The sequence below is a fragment of the Rousettus aegyptiacus genome, unplaced genomic scaffold, assembly GCF_014176215.1.
Source record: "Rousettus aegyptiacus isolate mRouAeg1 unplaced genomic scaffold, mRouAeg1.p scaffold_m13_p_1, whole genome shotgun sequence".
Classification (NCBI taxonomy): Eukaryota; Metazoa; Chordata; class Mammalia; order Chiroptera; family Pteropodidae; genus Rousettus; species Rousettus aegyptiacus.
Window position 1 is genome coordinate 123,444,012 of NW_023416284.1, and position 20,378 is coordinate 123,464,389.

General features: G+C 31.9%; 1 protein-coding gene across 2 annotated transcripts in view; it reads right to left on the minus strand.

Annotated features, from left to right (window-relative positions):
- The window catches only part of LOC107517039 (pleckstrin homology domain interacting protein), a 112,077-nt gene that overhangs the window by 11,562 nt on the left and 80,137 nt on the right, over positions 1-20,378 (minus strand). For both annotated transcript variants that reach the window (XM_016157348.2, XM_036219642.1), the window contains exons 25-35: positions 19,015-19,122; positions 18,337-18,461; positions 18,124-18,206; positions 14,466-14,577; positions 14,198-14,259; positions 11,756-11,911; positions 10,374-10,494; positions 7,604-7,729; positions 4,813-4,882; positions 4,121-4,171; positions 3,708-3,854 (exon numbers count right to left, since the gene is read on the minus strand). In XM_016157348.2, coding sequence (XP_016012834.2) covers positions 3,708-3,854; positions 4,121-4,171; positions 4,813-4,882; positions 7,604-7,729; positions 10,374-10,494; positions 11,756-11,911; positions 14,198-14,259; positions 14,466-14,577; positions 18,124-18,206; positions 18,337-18,461; positions 19,015-19,122 — 1,161 coding nt within the window. The remainder of the gene's footprint in view (positions 1-3,707; positions 3,855-4,120; positions 4,172-4,812; positions 4,883-7,603; positions 7,730-10,373; positions 10,495-11,755; positions 11,912-14,197; positions 14,260-14,465; positions 14,578-18,123; positions 18,207-18,336; positions 18,462-19,014; positions 19,123-20,378) is intronic.

Here is a 20,378-nt window from a genome sequence, read left to right on the forward strand (position 1 = left end):
CACATAAGTTTGATGTAAGAAATCCCAAACTTTATGCTACCTATAAACTCTAAAGGTTGTCAACTCACTGAAACACAACCACAGCTTTAGATAATTGTCACAAAGCCTACACTGCATTCCACAGAGGACAAGCAGAACTACCCAAAGTCTCTGCCTAGTCAACTGTGTAAAAAAATAAGGCAACAGATTAGAAATAAAAAGACAAGTAGAAAAAAAAGATAGTATAAAATTATCTGAATATAGTATCTCTTAATAAGGATAATGAGTTACTAGACCTTTTCCATAACCTCAGAGTATGTAACTGTATTTTTCAAAATATACCATGACTTTACATCATCGAGTTTAAATTACGATCAAATATGTTTGACCATAAAAGCAAACAGGATCACTGCCTTTTACCAACAGGAACAGTTTTATTTATTCCTTAACAATACGTCTGCTGCATTGGCTAGAATTTGCAATACTATACTGAATAGCAGTGGTGAAAATGGACATCTTTGCCTCATTCCCAGTTTTTCATGATAAAGCATGATGACAGCTATAGGTAATTTAACAAATGTTCTTTATCAAGTTCTGGAAGCTCCTCTTTATTCCTAGGTTTCCTAAGTCTTTATTTTTATCATTAATGATGTTTTGTTTTCTTAGATTATATACTTGTCTATTTGGCACCCATTCATCACAGGGCCAACTGTATTAACTATATTTTCTTATTTTCTGTATTCTTGATGCTTCGGCATTTGGGGGCCTTACAGGCCTAAGGAGACACTGCTCCCTCCCAAGACTAGCCAATTCTTAGAGATAGCAAAGCGCTGCACTGGGAGTACCTTTTTCATACACAAACCAACCACCTCCTCATCTAACTCTCATACACCAAGCCAATATTACTTCTGCTCTGAATCATCCCAGGGCCAGGTACCAGACATCCCTATGCTCCAAAGCCCACTAGAATTATTCAAAATAGCCAACTGTAAACTGGTTATCCTGCCCTGCCTTGCCGCTCTCATAGAAACCCCAATATAGGGCCTGGCCTAAGCTTTTCCCTTACTGTCTTCTGCCACATGATCAAAACCTGGTGTTTCCTTGCGGTGCTAAGTACATTCATTGACCTCCTCTCTAGGACCAGCATAATAAACTTCTTCCTTGCAACCTTCATTCTTGTTTCCTCATATGGCCATGTTGACTTTCCATACCATACCACATCATATTCCAACATGTACGTTCTTAGAACAAATGGGTAATGCATTTTGTCAAATTTTTTTCTGCATTGATATGACCATGTGATTCTTTCCTTTAAAATGATGAATTACACTGACTGAGTTTTGAATGCTGAAACAACTTTACATCCCTGGGGAAAAAACCCACTGGTCAGAGTATAGAATAATTTTCATATGTTGCTGAATTCTATTTGCTGATATTTTAAAAATTCTTATATTTTCTTTTGTATTGTTTTGTCTGGTTTTGATATCAGGAGAATACTGGCTTCATAGATTGAGTGGAGAAGTGTTCTCTTCTAACTTGTGGAAAATTGTGTAGAATTTATGTTAAATCTCTAAATGTTTGGTAGAATTCTCTAATAAAGACATCTAAACTTAATAGATTTCTTTTTTAAAAGATTTTAAATTAAATTTCCTTACTAGTTATAGGGCTACTCAAATGATCTATTTCATATTTGGTGAACTGTGTTGGTTTTTACTTTGAGGATTGGTCTATTTCATCTGGGTGTCAAATTTCTGTGTGCAGAGTTCTTTGTAGTATTCCTTTATTATACTTTTGATATCTGCAGGGTCTGTAGTGATATCCTTTACTGCATTCCTAATATTCACAATATGTGTCTTTTCTCTTTTTAGCTTTGTAAATCTCAATAGAGGTTTGTCCATTTTATTAATCTTTTCAAAAAACTAGCTTTTGATTTTATAATTTCCTCTAATTTTTAAGTTTTCAGTTTCATTGATTTCTGCTCTTTATTATTTCCTCTGCTCACTTTTGGTTAATTTTATTCTTTTTCTTGGTTCTTGAGAGCGCCTGGATTATTGATTTGAGATTTTTCCTCTTCTAATAGACTATTAAGTGCTATAAATATCCCTGCATTGCTTTAGCTGTGTTCCACAAATTCTGCTATGTTGTATTCATTTTCATTAAGTTCAATTATTTTTTATTTCTCATAAGTCTTCTGTGATTCATGGATTATTTAAAAGTATATTGTTTAGTTATCACGTGTTTGGAGATCTTCCTGTTACTTTTCTGTTAATGTATACTTTCAATCATGTCTGTCATTTTTTTGTTTTGTTTTTTTCTGTTTTTACCTTTCTCCAATCTGAACAGGTTTTAGAATTCCATTTAATCTATTTGTTTATGGCTGTAACTCCGTATAGTTTAAGTGGCTGTTGAAGTACTTTATAACGCACACATAACTATAAAAATATAATGGTGTCAGCATTTTACCAGTTCAAGTGAAGTACAGAAACCTCCCCTACACTTATTTTTTATCTTCATTTTCACTGACTCTTTCCTTTGTTCTCTTGAGTGAGTTTTATTTCAGTTATTTTTTAGTTCTATTTCCATTTCGTTCTTCTAATTCTGTTTTGAGACTTTCTTGATATGACAACTGATTTTTGATTGAAACCTAGACATTTTGGGTCTAAGACTGTATCTTTTAAAAATTTACATCTTATTTTAAATCTTGTGTTTTAGTGGGCCTATTGTAACCCCACTCTTTGGGCTAAGAGGGGCACTCCCTTGTTATTGCCAGGTAGGAATGGAAGTCCAGGTTTTGCTTGGCGTTCCCTGTCACATAAGGATTTGGGAGTAGTTCTATGAAACTACTGAGAAGGTAGCTTTTGAACTAGTCCAATTTATCATATTGCTGTAATTAAAGATTTATCTTCTCCATATACGATTCCATGTTTCTTGATTTTAAATGACAAGAAAAGGCATTTATATTTACCTGTTGATGAAATTTCTCCATTTTCATCATTCCAAATTAGAATATATATACACACAAACAGATAATGAAGTCAGGTGATACAACATCTGGGTCACAATCTCTCATAAAATATTTAATTTTTATTTTCATTTGAAGCCATGAAAGCTATCTAAACTATAAACCTTTAATAACTGAACACAGGAATTAAAAAATCACTATAAGCTAAACTTAGATTGCTAAGACTACCTACACTGAGAAATAAATACTGGATCATGTTTACTCAACTTTTCTACCATGAATTCCAGAAAGATCATAAATTTGCATAACCTAAATATATATGAAAATGCCACCTTACATTTATGTATAGTGCTTCAAACTATTTTAATGTATTCTCATTACATCTATAACCCCATAAGAAGGTAAGTATTATTATTATTATTATTTCCTAAACAACTGCCATAATAAATTTGTGAAATTAGTGTAGGAAAGAAAACAGTGAAAAATAAAAATTCAGATGAGAAACTAAATGACTTGCTCAGTTTCACAATTGTAAGAGGCAGAGCAGGGACCATAACCTGATTCTATAGAGTCTTACTTTGGAGTTTTTTTCTATTTTACCACATATTCAACTAAGATGTTCTATGTAACCAAAGCGATAATGAGTACATGTATGAAATAATGAATACACTACAAGCACAAAAAATAACAATTTAAATAGCAAACTGTTATGAATAAGATATATGGCAAACTGACAGGGAGAGAAAATATTTTCAAAAATACTTACTGGATATTCAAGGAGATCCACTGGCTGACGGAAAGGCTCAGAATCTTCACACTGAAATATGAGATTTAACAATTCCTGACACTGTTTCTTCCATGCTTGAATATCAGACTGAGCTCTGTTACGTAATCTTCTTCTGGGCTGATGGTCCTAAAATAAAAATGTTCAAAAATATAAATATATTAACACTTATACAAGTAAGTTTTATATTTTTAATGTATTCTTAATTAGGTAATATGCAATAATTAAAATAATAAAAAATATCATTCACCTAGTTCTGAAAACCATGCATTTTGTGATGGAAACCTATTTGGAAGTAACAATCTGTCTTTAAAAATACTAACAGTAAAAAAAAATGCTTGTAATACATTTCAATTCATATAAGAGACTTATGCTAAAACAAAAAAATACATTACCTTTCTTTTTCGGGTAGAAGTTCCTGGTACATCAGCATCTTTCTCTTCTTCCTTTGAAGTAAGAATTTATCATATTCATTAAACATTCTAAATTTCTTTATTATAGTTGACCCTTGAACACCAGAGATTTGAACTGCACAGGTCCACTTACATATGAACTTTTTCAATAAATACATGTAATACTGTAAATGTATTCTTATTATTTTAATATTTTTCTCTAGTTTACATCATAAGAATACAGTATAAAATACATACAACATGTCAAATATGTGTTAATAAACTGTGTTATTGGTAAGGCTTCTGGTGAACAGTAGGCTATTAGTAGTTAAGTTTTTGGGTAATCAAAAGTTATACACAGTCTTTCAAATGCTCAGGAGCCACCTGCCCTAACCCTGCATTGTTCAAGTATCAACTGTATTCTACATCTGTTCATATTCCAATGATCTCCTTTACACTTTAGAAAACCTATAATGTATATGCTGGAACACTTTATTGAATCATTAAAGTCTTCCTGCTCCCACTGCTTAAAAAATTTATAACAAAACAATGAAAATTCTGAACTATTTAAGTTAACTATAGCATTCAGCAGAATTAATTTTCACAACAGCATTTATCTGAAAGCCACTATGTGTACATTTCTTTTTATATACAGAATAAGACCAATGTAATAATCGTAATGAAATATTAAATACCTCAGAGTCAGACAAAACTTTCTTCTTCATTGAATTGTAGAGTGGAATTAGGTTATAACAAGTCTGATCCCTAAATAACAAGGAAATGTTAGTATACAAGATTAGAATTGTGCGATTTTTCCCCCTTTAAATTTGTTACTAAAACCAGATTTTAAGGTAAATCTTAAAGCTCAAAGCTGTTTTCACTAGTTGACTCCAAAACACACATCTGACCCTGTGCCCCTTCACTCTATGTGGAGCCTCTACTCTGACCTGTTTTATTACACCAAATCCAATTCTTATCTCCTAGTTTTCCTCAGGGCAACGGGATGCCTTTTCTTATTCCTCAGTCTATAAGGGAAAGCTAATCTCCTATCTTCTAATTTCTTCTTCCTTTCATTCTTAAAAGTAGTTGTTCCCTTAAATTTTATCTTTAGTTATATTCTCAACAATATATCTTTTGCTCTGACAAACTTATATATCTGCAGTTTATTTATGTAAATGAATTCCTAATTCCTATAATTTGGTCTGACTTTTGAGATTCCTACTTGTCTAAAGCTAATTGTCACTCCTCAGACACTTATCCTCTTTTTTCTATTTTTTTAAACAGCATTACCATTCTCACGGTAATGCACGATTTTTCTTTTCCTTGCCTCCTTATTAACCCAATCATTGGCCAAATTCTATGAATATACCTTCAAAATCTCTTGGCATTTGCCTTTTTACTTCCGTAAATTAATCCCTCATCATCTCTTATTTGTTCAGCCGCAGCAATCTATCTGCTATTTATATTTTATGTCTCTTCCTTATCAATAGTTGGCACTGCAAAGTAACATTTTAAGGCATACTATGCATATTTTCTTGTTAAAATAATTTCAATAACCCCTTGCTGCCATATTTTAAAAGTCTAGTTCTTCGGATCAGCATTCAAGGCCCTCCATGGTCTGGCCAAACTTCCTGAGTTTATAGCATTGTATCCCCATTATTTCTGTTCATGTACTCTCTACTTCACCTGATTTAAGTTACTAATTTCCTTAACAACTCTTTAATTTCCTAACTCATGCCACTTTTATCCCTAGAATGGCTTTCCTTTCATCTAACTTCCCTTGAATCTATCAATGTCTAACTGTCCATAACATCTTAACATACTTTTCTCCTGTATTCAAAAACCCGCCCTCACAGCTAGTAGTAACCCTACCCCTCATCTAAACTTTCATAAAAACTATTTTTTCCTTATATTATATGTACAGGTTTATTTAACTACTAAATATCTAGTGCATCACTTTGTATGTATCTATTGCTTAAAATTTGGCCAAATAACTCAAAAAGCACAATAATCAAAATTTTAAGACATAACCGACGTTTTGAAAATTACTGTCAGCTAAAAATGGTTTTCACAAATCACATAAATCTAAAAAATACCAAGATTTATATTTCGATATATACAATAAAAATATTTTAAATATTGTCTTTGTCTTATAAGGCATTTCCCAATCACTACTTGAAAGAAATGCAACTTCATAGGCAATATATTCCAATTGTAAAAATTGTTTTGTTTTATCTAAAGTATTTCACTAATATCATTCTACTGATTCATATCTCTTTGGAAAAATAGATGTATACACATATCCACTTAACACTTGTAAAATTACAGACTAAAAACGTATAGCTATTGTTGCCAAGTTATATAAATAGTCCTCTGAGGATAACTAATTCTTGATTCATCAGTTGTACTGAAAAGGAGCAAGAGCAATGCAATAATGGACTTTAAATGACTTGGAAGGCAACAGATTTCTTTACAGAATAAGGTAGGGGAAGGGCACAAAATCGATCTCACTAATTTTCTTTGTTTTTTCTTATGTTGAAATTACCTACATTCCTTAGCAAAAAGCACACCAACTAATACTAGGAAAAGGGACCCTATAATTATGTTGAGTAAAGAGAATAAAGCTAGAGATGTTAAAAAAAAAAAAAAAGCCTCAATAATCCCTTCATATAAAAATAAAAGCTAATAGCAGCTAAATATTTAAGTTATAAAATACATCGTCTCCTCCTACCCAGAGGTAATTATCCATCATAAATGTTAATATGAACTCAGAGCAGTATCTTATACAAAACATATGATTTATTCCTCTGGTTTCAATTTAGAAGGCTCAATTCATCCTATGGCTACATGAAGTCCAAAAGACAAGGAAATACAAGTGGTGGTTTCTTAAAAAACTGTAGTTATCACTCCTGGTATGGGATCAATGAATAAGGAAGTAAACCAGACTTTCAAGAATCATCTTGAAAGTTAAATTTCGTTTCCTGTTGAACTACTTAAATACTTGTTTATAAAACTGACAGGAGCAATATAATGTTAAGATGAAAGCTTCTCAAATCAGAAAGTGGACAATTCATTTACTATGAAAATTAAGCCAACCTCTAAAAGACTCAGTTTCCTTAGCTGTAAATTCCAGGTAACTCTCAAATGTAAGATTATTATTTGGCTTAGAAGAACTATTTTAGGTAAAACATTACATGTTCAATAAATGCTTACTCTATTATTATTGTCCAACAGCTGAATTTAAAGAAGAATCTGTTTAACAGTAGATCACAACTTTTATGATTTCATAATTAATATTAGCCAATGAACTAAATGTTATTTCTTTAAACAGACATTATATACTTCCTATTTTGAGTGGAGGAGCTATGTGTATAGCATGGCACTTGATACTATCTATAGAAATGACTGTATTTTACATTTTGACATTTTACAATACTGCCATTCATTATTATTTTAATTATAATTAAGTGTGGAAAAATAACTCACTTTATAAAATGTAGAAGAAGATCAGTCACAAATTTAGCAGATTTCACAATAGGGCTTCCGGGTTCATTAAATGTTCGTGTATTATGCTCTATATATCGAACTTCCCACATTAGGGAAGAAACCCGCCTTTAAATAAACAAAATACACACAGTTTAACCTCATTATATTTGGAAATATATGCACACAATTTAAAACCAAGACACTGTGACTTTTCAAATTGTAGTAATAAATCAAGTACAAAACTCATATTTAAAAAAAGTTATTCAAAAAATTATAACCTCTCTGTTAGGGGGAAACAAAGTAGCCATATTAACTATATTTACATACTACGTCTGGATTAAACATACTAAACTATTAACAGTTCCTTCTTTTAGGAGAGAAACTGTTTATAGGAGAAGTAGAACTAGAAGAGAAATGGAAGAGTTTTTAGTTTTTGCCTTTACATATTCCTGACATGTATGCTGTCATTTTTTGATAATAAGCATATCTTTTATATAAAAAGGAAACAATTCTTATCTAATCATGTTCCTAATAATCAAGTAATATGTAAAAATGAAAAGCTAATTGACAGCCTGCTTATGAGATATAAAACTATGGTAACCATGTTAGTTTACCAAGAAATCCAAGTAAATGAAAATTATTGTTTTAAACACTGAATTGACAATACTAAATCAAATTTTGGTATTTTATTATTTTACTTCTGAAAGTAAAGAAAAATCCAAAGACGACTTCTAGAATATCCTCCAATATGTGATCCTACTTAAAAATGAAGAAAACACTCAGAAAATTTTCCTGATGTGTGAACAAAAACATAATTACATGTAATTTTAAAAATAAATAATTGTGGATACAGAAATGTTTTTGTGCATTTCAAATAGCATTCACAAAGCTCATTTTAATAATAGAATCACAGGCATCTTCAGGATACTTTATGGAAAACTGTGTAAAATAATGCATTAGATTAATGCTAGCAGGGCAAACTGATAGCAGTAGTTTACCAAAGGCTGAACTAGACATATCAAAGAGGAAAACCACAAACTGTAAGAAGTCTGAAGCCAATGAGTAAAGGAGAAACAAAAAAGCTTTAAACAGTGAAACAGCACTTGAAGGCATCATTGTATTAAATAAGAACATAACTCAAGATAACTACATTATCAGGGTGAAAAGCAGTTTCTAATACACATAAGGACTGTGTCCCAAAAGATTTTTTTCCTAAATTGGTTACTAAACTAAGCCAATGACAAAAACCCTATTTAAACTTTAATGTACTTGAGATGTGCACCTTAGCAATTATCATATTAAGCAGTATTTCTATAAGAAAGTATATTTACAATAGTGGGAGATGCCATAAGTTTATCTTTCTAGCTGAAGTCTAAAAGTTAGTGCCTAAGAACAATTCTCTCTTTCCTGTTACCCTCCTATGTCTTGTTCCATCTCTGAAGCACTAGGTGTAACTCCTAAGGCTTAGCAATTTGGAGGTCTGGGGAGAAAGAAGGGTACAGTTAAGAATTTCTTCATTTTCTCTTAAACTTCTGACGTGGTGTTGAAAAAGATTTAAAGAAGTGTGCTTTAAGTGTAAGATGGATGGGAGGCACATTATCATAGGTGATTTCCTTCTTTATGCTTTTGTCGAATACCAATGAAGCAGCTGAAATAACCTAACAAGATCAAAAAAATCATCAGAACACGAAGTCTAATATCTTAGTTTTCTTTACTCCAGTGTTGTTCAATAAGGGGTGATTCTGCACCACAGGAGACATCTGGCAATGTCTGGAGATATATTTGGTTTTTATAACTATGGGATGCTACTGGCACCTAAAGGATAGAGGACAGCTCCACATGACAGTAATGCTTTTATCGAGAAATCTTGTTTTAATCAGTAAGAAATAACAAATTTCAGTGCCAGGTACATGAAGTACCGAATTAGAATTATATTTTAGGTAAAAAAAAGAACGAAAGGTATTGATTTTATGTAGGAAAATGCAAATACAAAATATGAATAAAAACTTCCCTAACTTAAATAAAAATGTAAGTAACTGCAGTAATATCAAACTAGTCACAAAAAGAAAGTTTTACTGCAATATTATGTGAATTAAAATATTGGCCTGTTAAGCAAAAGTCACGTAAGAAAAATGAAAAATGTGAAAACTAGTTTGACGTTTTAGTCAATAAATCTACAAAAGCCTGTCCAAGATTAGAACTCAAAGTTTACTGAAATTATTAACTAAAAGAAAAAAGCAAATTAAAAAAAAAAAAACAAAAAACACTCTGGTTATGTTTCAAGCTAAGCTACAACTATGAATATCCTGAATTTTCCTAATTTCATTTTTCATAAGTACTCATAAGCTGAATATAGAAGCAAAAAAGAAAAAAACATTTTTATATTATTCTTTGAAAAATCCATTAACAAATGGATTCCTTACTGACAATGTGAAATCTAGGAGAAAATGAAATACTTTGGCTTGCTTTATAAAACAGAAGATGAAGACAGTGTGCATCAACTCATGTTAGCTACTTATAAAACTGTATCTAGGAATCATATTCCAAGTGTGGTCTATAGACCAGTAGCATCAGCATCCCTGGGAACTTGTTAGAAATGCAGAATCTCAGGTCCTACTCTAACCTATGGAACCAGATTCTGCATTTTAACAAAACCCCTAGGTGATTTTTATGTACATTAAAGTTTGAGAAACACTGCTATAGAAGATCAGTAAATGAGTAAAAGGATCATTGTTTTCTTTTCGTAATAGCTACAGCAAATGGCTCTGACCTGTAAAACCTGTTTTCCAGTCTTTGTTTAATTGTACTTAAATCTGTTGGATATGCCACTACAGTGCAATACATGGGATAGGCTTGCAGATCCACAGGGGCCACAAATGCTGAAGCAATATCTAAAATAAAACAAATAAGTTTATAAATTTATTTTTGTATTGCTTAAAATACTTCATGGACAATTCTGCTTGAATTAAGACTTAGTTCTGATCCATATAACCATTAGTCTGCCAGTGTCTTTTCACAGTAATTACATAGTTTAGTTAACTTAAAAAGAGTCTCAGTTTTTATTATGTAAACACTTACACTGCAAAATTCTAGGGATATTATTATTCCTTAGAAGAAAAAAGATGACAAATAATATATAAATCTGACCTATTAAAAACATACACATACACTTCCATAATTAAAACCTGATCTGTCCTGAATCTATATATTTTTGATATTGTACCAGTAGCACTATAATACAACATTGCATTCGCGTGTTGTAACCTTCAAATTTTTCAAAACTTACCACCTTATCTCATCTTTACAACAAAATTCTGTGAAGTATCAGGCAAGCAGAAACAACAGATCCAGAAGTCTATGATTCGATGTCAATGACTCAATGGCACACCATAAACTGGTAGAAATCTAGAACCTAATTAAGATCACTCCCCATTTTTTTGCTCATTCACAAATAGTATGACTACTTCATATGCTAAAATATTACTAAAATTATTTAAAATAGTATTTATGAGACTTTTTATGAAGTGTTCCCATTTTATGAAAGACTGCAGATGAAATATCATCTAATATGTGTCTCCAGTGTCTTTAAGCTCTTCTTATTCATGTTAATTTCTCCCTACTCTTTGAAGCCGATTCCTTACTGACAGAGTAAGTTGCTACAGAGCACCATACTAGTTTAGAGTTCCTGTAATTTGTGGTCATTGTTTTCCTTTTAAAGAAGCAAAGAAATTCATATACCCTTCTCCCCTCCCCTTACATATATTCTCTTGTGTATATGTACATAAAGTTAAGGGGAAAACTGGTAGATATCCACATAATTACGAGTCAGCTTTTAGCTCTTCTCTCCTAATTCACATGTAGCTTGAATACGTCAGGGGTTTTCAAATGGGGTTCTGGAGGGTCCAGATTGTTCAGAAGTATCCCTGGCATTTCTGGTGCCCTCACTCTTAAAACTCAGCTAGAGCAACCCCATTTATAACTGTTTTAGATATCTGAGTCCTGTGTAAAATTACATTTAAAAAAATTCTACTTAAAAATGTTTGAAAACCACTCACTCACATTATGAAAAAATATTTTGTTTCAATTATAGTATTGTTCTTTTCCTTAGCTTTTTGCCAGCATTTTCTATATTGATGTTACATTATTATTTACCTAGGGTCATCAACTGGTTTATTCCTGCCACAATTCTTTCACATTCTTCATCCCTGGGACTGGAACCCCATTCTCCATCAAGAGGTTTATAGATTAATGATCTGCATTCGACATCGGTTAAAGGAACACTGGTACCTAGTTCTTCAGGAAATACAGCTGAAATACACAGAAATAAATGCAGATTTAGTGAAAATACGTCGTAATTTCCTAATATTTAGGTTATCTTTAGAAAGTAAAGTTGATATTGCCATAAAACTAAGTATAATTTTGTAAAGATTTGGTAAACATATTCTTTATTTTCATTAAAGGAAAGTATGTTTCAAGGGTTGATAAAACATTATTTATTAAAACTTTAATTCTGTAATTCTCTAGATAAGCATATAATTACTTCACCAAATTTTTATCTCACGACTTGCTTTATCATCATTTACAGGTGAAGTAGAAAGTATTTTTATAAAATAATGCGAAATTTAAAGTTTTCAGAATCATTTCATAACATAATCTCCATGTTTACTTTGATAAAAAATACACAAAGTAAAACTGAACTAATGTGGTATTTTTCAATCAAAGCCTTAATCTTTTTTTAATGTAGGAACAGAAAGAATTATGAATACTGACAGATAATTCTTATGCTTGTTGCTTTTAAATAATTATGGTATGCCTCCTGTATGCCTGAACCTTTAATAGAATCTTTAATCGTTTAAGAGAAAACATAAAATCTACAAATCTCCTCATTTTTTTTTAAACTAGATTTCATAAGAGAAACATACTACTTCTTCTGGACAAAATTCTTCACAAAATGTAATTAAACTCTATGAACACATATGTATATCTAAACGGATCAAAAACGTCAAAAATTGCCCCCTTCACATACAGATATCTTTAGTCAGAAAACAAATAATATATTAATGCCACCAATTTATTTCAAGAAATACCTCAAGCATTACAATGCCAATTAGCTTCATTTCTCTCATACTGAAATAGGACAATGTGACTAAAAAACTCAAACTTTCACAAAGGAAAGAAAGAAAACCAGAATAGAAGCCATATAACATGGTTACAGGTTGATTAAGATATTTTAAAGTAGTAAACAGCTCTAATTTAGTAGCGAGATGAAAACACATTTCTCATATTATATGTTTAAAGGGATAATTTCTAAAAAGAACTAGTCTTGGACAATATCAAATATAAGCATGACCATTTTCTCATCTCTAATGTTTACCAGATTGGGTTTACTTTTTCCAAGTTATCTTTGTTCTGACTTTTTAGAATATAATAACTAGTAAACAACTCCATTATACATTACTATTTCTGCTATATTACAAGTCAGATTTTCTCCCACCTCCCCTCTTTGATCCTCTCCCTTTATACCCTTGACCTATATGGTTGTTGCCATCTCCCCTTAAGAGCTGGATCTCTGAAGGCGGGGCGTCTCCTCCCACGTGCTCACTGTGCGCGCACCTGGGGCCTGGAGCATCCAGTGTATGGCCAGTGGCTCCACCTGGGGCACGAATCCAGGACTTTCTGAGTGTAAAGCAGATGTACCAACCACTACACTATGGAGCCACCCCCGGATGTTTTCCTTTATTAAAAAAACTTTGTTATCTGATAAACACTACAGAATAATATAAAAGGTAGTTTGTGAAGTCTTCATATTCCCTTCATAAATAATTCTTATTAATAATCTGGTATATCCTTTTAAACCTCTTCATGCATATACAATGGGTGTGCATGTGTGTGTTTTAATTGAATAAAGATGGGCAATGAAGTAGAAAGTCATTGCCTAAGGCTAACTCCCAAATCCTGAGGTAATGTATCAGGTCATTGAGACAAGATGGCAGCTATTGTATTAATTATAATTAGCTACTCATTGAGCTCTTACATGTGTCAGGCTCTATGAGTAATTTACACATATGCAGTCATTTAATCCTCATAGAAAGTAGAGCATTAGTTTACAAAACTTCAAAGGCCAAAAGAATCTGGTTTTAAGACTTCAAGGAATTCACCCAGATGACATAAAAAAAAGATGGCAGAACTAGAAGAATATGAACCTATGTCTCATTCAAAAGTTCAAATTCTTAATATTATGTTGTACTGGAAGTATTCTGCCAGAGTAACAAAAATATCTTTGCTCCCAAGTATTCACCTTCTAGGAGTGAAAAATAATTAACAAAATATTTTTATATTTTGCTGCAATTAATTAACTTCAATCTTCCCTCTTAAACTATAAATTCCAGTGGGCAAGGATTTTGTCTATCTTGTTCATTACTAAGCCCCTACTGTCCAGGTCAATAGTAGATATGCAATAAATATTCAATGGGTGAATATTTTCTATTTGATCTTCATAACAGGCCTATGCAATAGCAGGTTAGCAAATCAGATTTCTTAAATTTAAGAAATTAATTCCATAATATAGACGCAGAAAGCCTAACATATACTTACCATTATTAGGTATAAGTTCCATATCCCAAGGACTCATCTTTTCTGTATCGCCATTATCCCAGCTTAAAAAAAGAAAAATCCTTATATTAAAAAATCTATTTTGTATTGTATTTTTGTAAATACATTACATTGTAATTTCTGTAAAATCGCATTATAAAAATTATTGCTTCGTTGTTTAAAAGCAGCATCTTTATCACTTAATTAATAGACAGGGGGAACATTCAAAGCAGGTCAGGCTGAATTAAAATACAAGCAAATACTTTCTTACCAAACATTATAGCACTGAAACAAACTATCAGGGTACTCAGGTTGAAGAGGTTCCTGGCTTTCGATTGTTCCAAACCACCAGGCATCATCTATGACTGATCTGAAACGGTCACCTAGACAAGAACAAAAGCATCTCATTACTCTGAAATGGACTGCTGCTCCTTTATCCCAAAGTATACCTTTAAGATACTTCAACTGCCTGTATGATTTCAGAAGACATATAAACAGTGACCAGCATACTTCGAAATAAGTAAGTAAATAAATCAGCAATGTTGAGAAATATTATTTAATAAGCACACCTGAAGTGTGACTTACCAGTTTCCAGCACCATTTCTTACATTACGGAAAGGAGAAATTCACTCTTAAGCATTTTTACAGATCACTTTAAATTCATCGGTAGGACTATGCCCAAATTTTTCGTTCAAATAAAAATAGTTTAGATAATTTCTACTCAAAAAAAAAATTTATACTATTTAATTGCTTACTTTCTGTCAGCAAGTTCCTCTAATCAACAATCAAATTCCAGCCTAAAAACAAAAATAAACAAAAATCCAAACTGCCTTCTTTCATCTCAACCGCCCTTAAGTCATAACATTCACAAATATACACTCACTTTCCCTTGTCTATAAAGACACAAAAACTAATCTTTGTAAAATAGGCAACCTTTGTATCTCTTTCTTTCCTTACCCAATTGCATTCAGCAATTGTCCTATTACTGAAACTGCTTTCCCCCGCAAAGACCCTAATAAGTTATATTCTCAGCTTCCCTCTGTGTCACATGAAAACTGTAAACCACTCTTCCATTTTGCCACATTTTCCCCTTCCTCGGCATTCATAGTACTTAGTGATTTTTCTCCTGGCAATGCAGGTTAGGGTGGGCAAGAATTGAATTCGAGTAACTTATCCACATAGCTTTGAACAAATCAGTTATTTTGGAGTTCATCTGAATCAGTTTCATTTTCAAACCCATAAAGAGAAAAATATTTGTTTTCATTGTTTACCAGAAAGGAATTAAAAGTTTATGAAGACGTACAGAATAAAATAAAAAAAATTTAAACCATGATAAAAGAAATTTAATGATAAAAAAATAAAAGCTGGAGTTAGGAATAACCCAACAACATGTTGTTGAGTATATATATAGATTCAGAGTGGGTATGCACTGGGATCCAAGTTTAGATTCAAGCATTCCAAAAGCCAATGTTAAGCAGGAAACATTATCTATTACTAGATTTAAGAGTCTTTAATTGCTCCTCAGATGCATACTTAGTGACACTGAGCTTACTGAGAAGCTACTATATAATTTAATAAATAGCATTCTTGACGCTATCGCCTTATGGCAAACATTATAATGAGTTTCGGAGCTATTTTTTTTTTTTATCTTACATAGACTGATGACATTTTGTTCAAGAAGAGGAACTGAGTAACATATACCTAACCAAAATGAATGATACAGTAGAAAAACAATGAAGTTAAGCAAGAGACAGAGTTTACTGTTCAGAATAAGCCTTAAATATTTCTGAGGAAAGGTTAAAGTAATTACTATCGATGTAATTTTAAATGGTGGTTGGGGTATAGATACATATATAGGTTAGTCCCATCCGGATCACATGTGGATTTATTTTCCGCGGTTCCAGTTACCAATGGTCATCAGCAATCCAAAAATATTATGAGGACAATTCCAGAAATAAACAATTCTTAAGTTTTAAATTATGTACCGTTCTGAATAACATGATGAAATCTTGGGACATCCACTCTGTACTGCCCAGGACATGAATCATTCCTTTGTCCATCATTACCACACTGTCTATGCTACCCACCTGTTAGTCACTTAGTAGCTGTCACAGTTATGAGACAGAGAAGAGAAAGTGTCCAAGACTACATTCACTTTTATTACAGTATACTGTTAGTATTGTTCTATGATATTATTAATTACTGTTAATCTTTTACTGTGACTAATTTATAAATTAAACTTTATCACAGTACATGTGTATAGGAAAAAATCATGTACTCACTGTGGGGGTCTTGGAATACATCCCTCGTGGATTAGGGGTTGGTACTACTCTATATTCAGAAATAAAAGAACGAGTAGTACTAACTTAAGAAGAAATATTAATCTGTAAATTGGTGGTGGGAGGGAGTGAGGGGGACGGGACTATAAGATCCAAATGAAAAAGTTCTGATGTCCATACATTTGAAATATCTGATTTCTCTAATGCCTGTCATATTTCTTTGCTTAGGTTATGAGATCATTTCTGGAATATTCCTGGATTCTGACTGCTAGTATTTTTTCAGCAATTTATTGGCTGATGCATATCCTTAAAAAAATAAAATGTATTGTATCAAGTAACACATGCAAATAATTTAAAAAACCATGTACAAAGGCTTATAACCACAATCAAGAAAAAACTTTCAATTACTTCAACTATTTGTTCTTGAAATTTACTTAGATTTCTAAATGAGTAAAGAACTATTTCTTCATTCATCAATTTAAGATACTAAATACTAACCTCTCTACATAATTACATATAAAAGGTATGTATATTTTATTTAATTCATAGTTTTTCTTTATCAAGACTATGTAAGTATTGTTCCCTACTGAGCCAGTTGCACACACTTTCTTATATAATTCTGTAGAATTGTTTCATTTTTATGATTAATTTTCCCTGCATTCATGATTGTCTTCCCACATTCTATAACAGCTCTAACTATGAAACACTCTTCAATATAATTTCCCACAAAGTTAAACGTGTTAGATAACTAACTTATCAGTTCTGTTCCCCACCCCCCACTCCCACTTCCCCCAGACAACTTCACTCTTAGAGGACAATATTTTCTAGATTGGTTGTTTTATAGGCTTGCTAGACAGATGCTATCTTGAGACTTCTGTTGAGTGTTATTTGGGAATTCCTTTCAGCTCTTTAATGTTCTGAAAAAATTTTCTGTCTGCTGGAGAGATTCTATGTTCTTCTCTTTCTTGGTTTACTCCCTTATTTGATGGAACACATCTTTCAAAGCTTCCAAAGAAATGATACAGAATATATAATTTTTTTTTTAATAATTTGCATGACACTAATTTTAATAACTTGCATTTTCCTAATTTTTCTTTTTAGAGAACACGTGTTAATTCCTATGTTTACCAAGACCAAACAAGAAGACAAATCATCATGCCAATGTGAACAGGAGGAGAGATGGACTAATGTAATAGTTAACGTGCTTTTTCAAACCAAATACACTATATATGCACTGCACCACACTCCAAGATGACAAACAGTGGCCCTGTTTGAAAAATTTAAAAGAAATACTCTAATGAACAGCATATCCATCTGTATATAAATTAATGGATCTTAAATGCCTGGTGGAAAATTTTAAGAATTTTAAAATTTCTTTGAGTCTCAATTACAGCATTATTTTTTAAAGTTTTTAACAGCATTAAACAATAAAAGAAAAATATCGGTTTAGCTTTAATACTAGTCCAAATTATTAAATATATTGAACAAGAAAACTTTTGCTTCTATTTTGAATGATTAATATCGTGGATAAAAATTTAAGTCAACACATAGTACAGCTAAAGGAATAACTATAATTATCTTAGTTAACAAAATACCAATGTCACCATAAAAAATTAATCGGTTAACTCAAGAATAAATAAAATAACTCACCTATATTCCACCGCCTATATTTTGCGTCATCAAATTGTTGTCTCAAGACTAGGAAATCTATAACGTCAGGCATATCATGGTATCTATATAGAAACAGAAACAAACCAATTAGGTCACATACCTAAAAATATCTAAGAGATGTTCAGATCTATATGAATCTTGAAAAACAATCTAAAATACTACGAAACCATTCCCTCTTTCAACAGTCCTTACTTCATGGTAAATGATCCACCGGTCAGTTTACCAGTATCAGGATCAAGAAAAGCAAGTTTAAGGCAGCAAAGGGTAGGTAATCCCACTTCATACTTTATGCCAACTATTTTCATCAGTTCTTGTTCCTGAGGAAGATATAAAAAATAAGAAACTATCTTCACGAAATAAATAAACTGCTAAACATATTGAGAAAACATTTCTTCATTTCAAATAGATCTAGGTGATTACTGAGTATATAAAAATTTCACTGAGGTGTATACCCAAGATCTATGCACTTTACAGTATGCAAGTTACATTTCCACTTTAAATAGTAAAAAAACCCTTTTTGAAATGAGTTTTCCAACACTTAGAGGTCTACTGCTAAGTAATTCTTAACTATTGCTGATAAATCGAGAAATATTGATCAAATTTACAAATATGACTTTTACCTTAGACATCAGTGTTGTCTAATTTTCACTGTAAGTACATTTGTGTCCAATTAATCACCAGAGTACATAAACTCAGGCAATCTTGTGTTTCTTTGAATATTAAGTACCCTCTATTCTCCAGGATTGTTTCAATTAAGAAAGATAATCTTCATGATATAGTTTTGTATAGTAAAAATATTAACACTCAATACAATTATCTCCATAATCCATAATTATACCTTTTGGGGATATTAAATAATAAACACCATACCCGTAGTTCCATTTTATGCCATGGCTGTTTTTTGGGATTGATACTATAAATTTTATTTTTCCGGGCCATTTCAACATATGCTTCATGTCCTTGTCGGAAATAATAAACCTAAAAAGTAAATAAAGTTACAATTTTCAAACTTGAATGTATTTCCTTGAACTCAGTATGCAAGGTATTAGCTAAAACTGAGAAGAGAATTTTATGTCCTATCAATGAGCAGTCCCTAACCTCTTTGGGAACTGGTGCTCCTCTGAGAATATAATGCCTGATGATCTCAGGTGGAGCTGAGGCAGTGATACTAGTGCTGGGGAACAGCTGCAAATAAAGATGAAGCTTAGCTTGCTTGCCTGCTGCTCACCTGCTGCTGTGTGGCCTGGTCCCTAACAGTCCATGACCCAGGGGTTGGGAACCCCTGCTATAAACTAAATTCTAGTATTTTGATATTTTTTTCCTTCTTTTCCTCAAGTTTTTCTAATACCACTTAATTATTACCGAAGTACTCTAAATAACATTACTAAGAGGTTATTATGAGCAGTTATTTCTTTGGATTCAAAATAAGTTAATCTATGTGACATGATAAAGTTGTAATTAGGAGTCATATTTAGTTTATTGTTCAATTCTGTATAGCAAGTGGTTTACACATATGCATAAAACTTTAAAATGAAAAATGCAGTCCCACATATATTTTATCCTTATAAAAAGAGCAAGGCATCTATCTTCATTTTATGAAGGTCACATTTAAGTGACTCTTGACTGTCAATCTGTAGAAACAGTACCTAAAGACAGCAGTTTGAAACAAAGTAGTCTTCCCACTACTAAAAAGTAGTAGAGCTTGTCAAAAATGCTATTAAAATTTTTTAAAATATTAAGTAAAATGTTAGTAACATTTTGAGATGTCCACTATTTTATAAACTATCATTTTATTCATTAATATTAGTACTGCTCCCTATGAAGCAGTACTAATGAAGAATAGTGCTGAATAATGAGGACTTAACTGCTTAGCTTTATAATTAAGACAAGTATTTTGAAAGGAAATTATTAAATAAGCAATCGCATACTTTCTGACCATCCTGAAATAATACATTAAATATAATATAATCAAACAGCTTCTTGATGCTACACAATCTATTATGATCTATCATTGTACTAAATTACAACAAGGTGGTAATCTTCTGTGCTTTTCTTAGGCAAGTAGGGTCTCTGCAGAAATTATTTTATACTGTTCTTTAGAGTTACTCTTACATTATAAAGTTTTTGTTTTCCGTTTACTCTCAACTGCCCCTGACACTTTCTACAGCTTATTAGTGTGCTTTGCTAAAGAAGCTCTGCTTTAATCTCTAATTTGTTGCTGTTCATCTACTGGA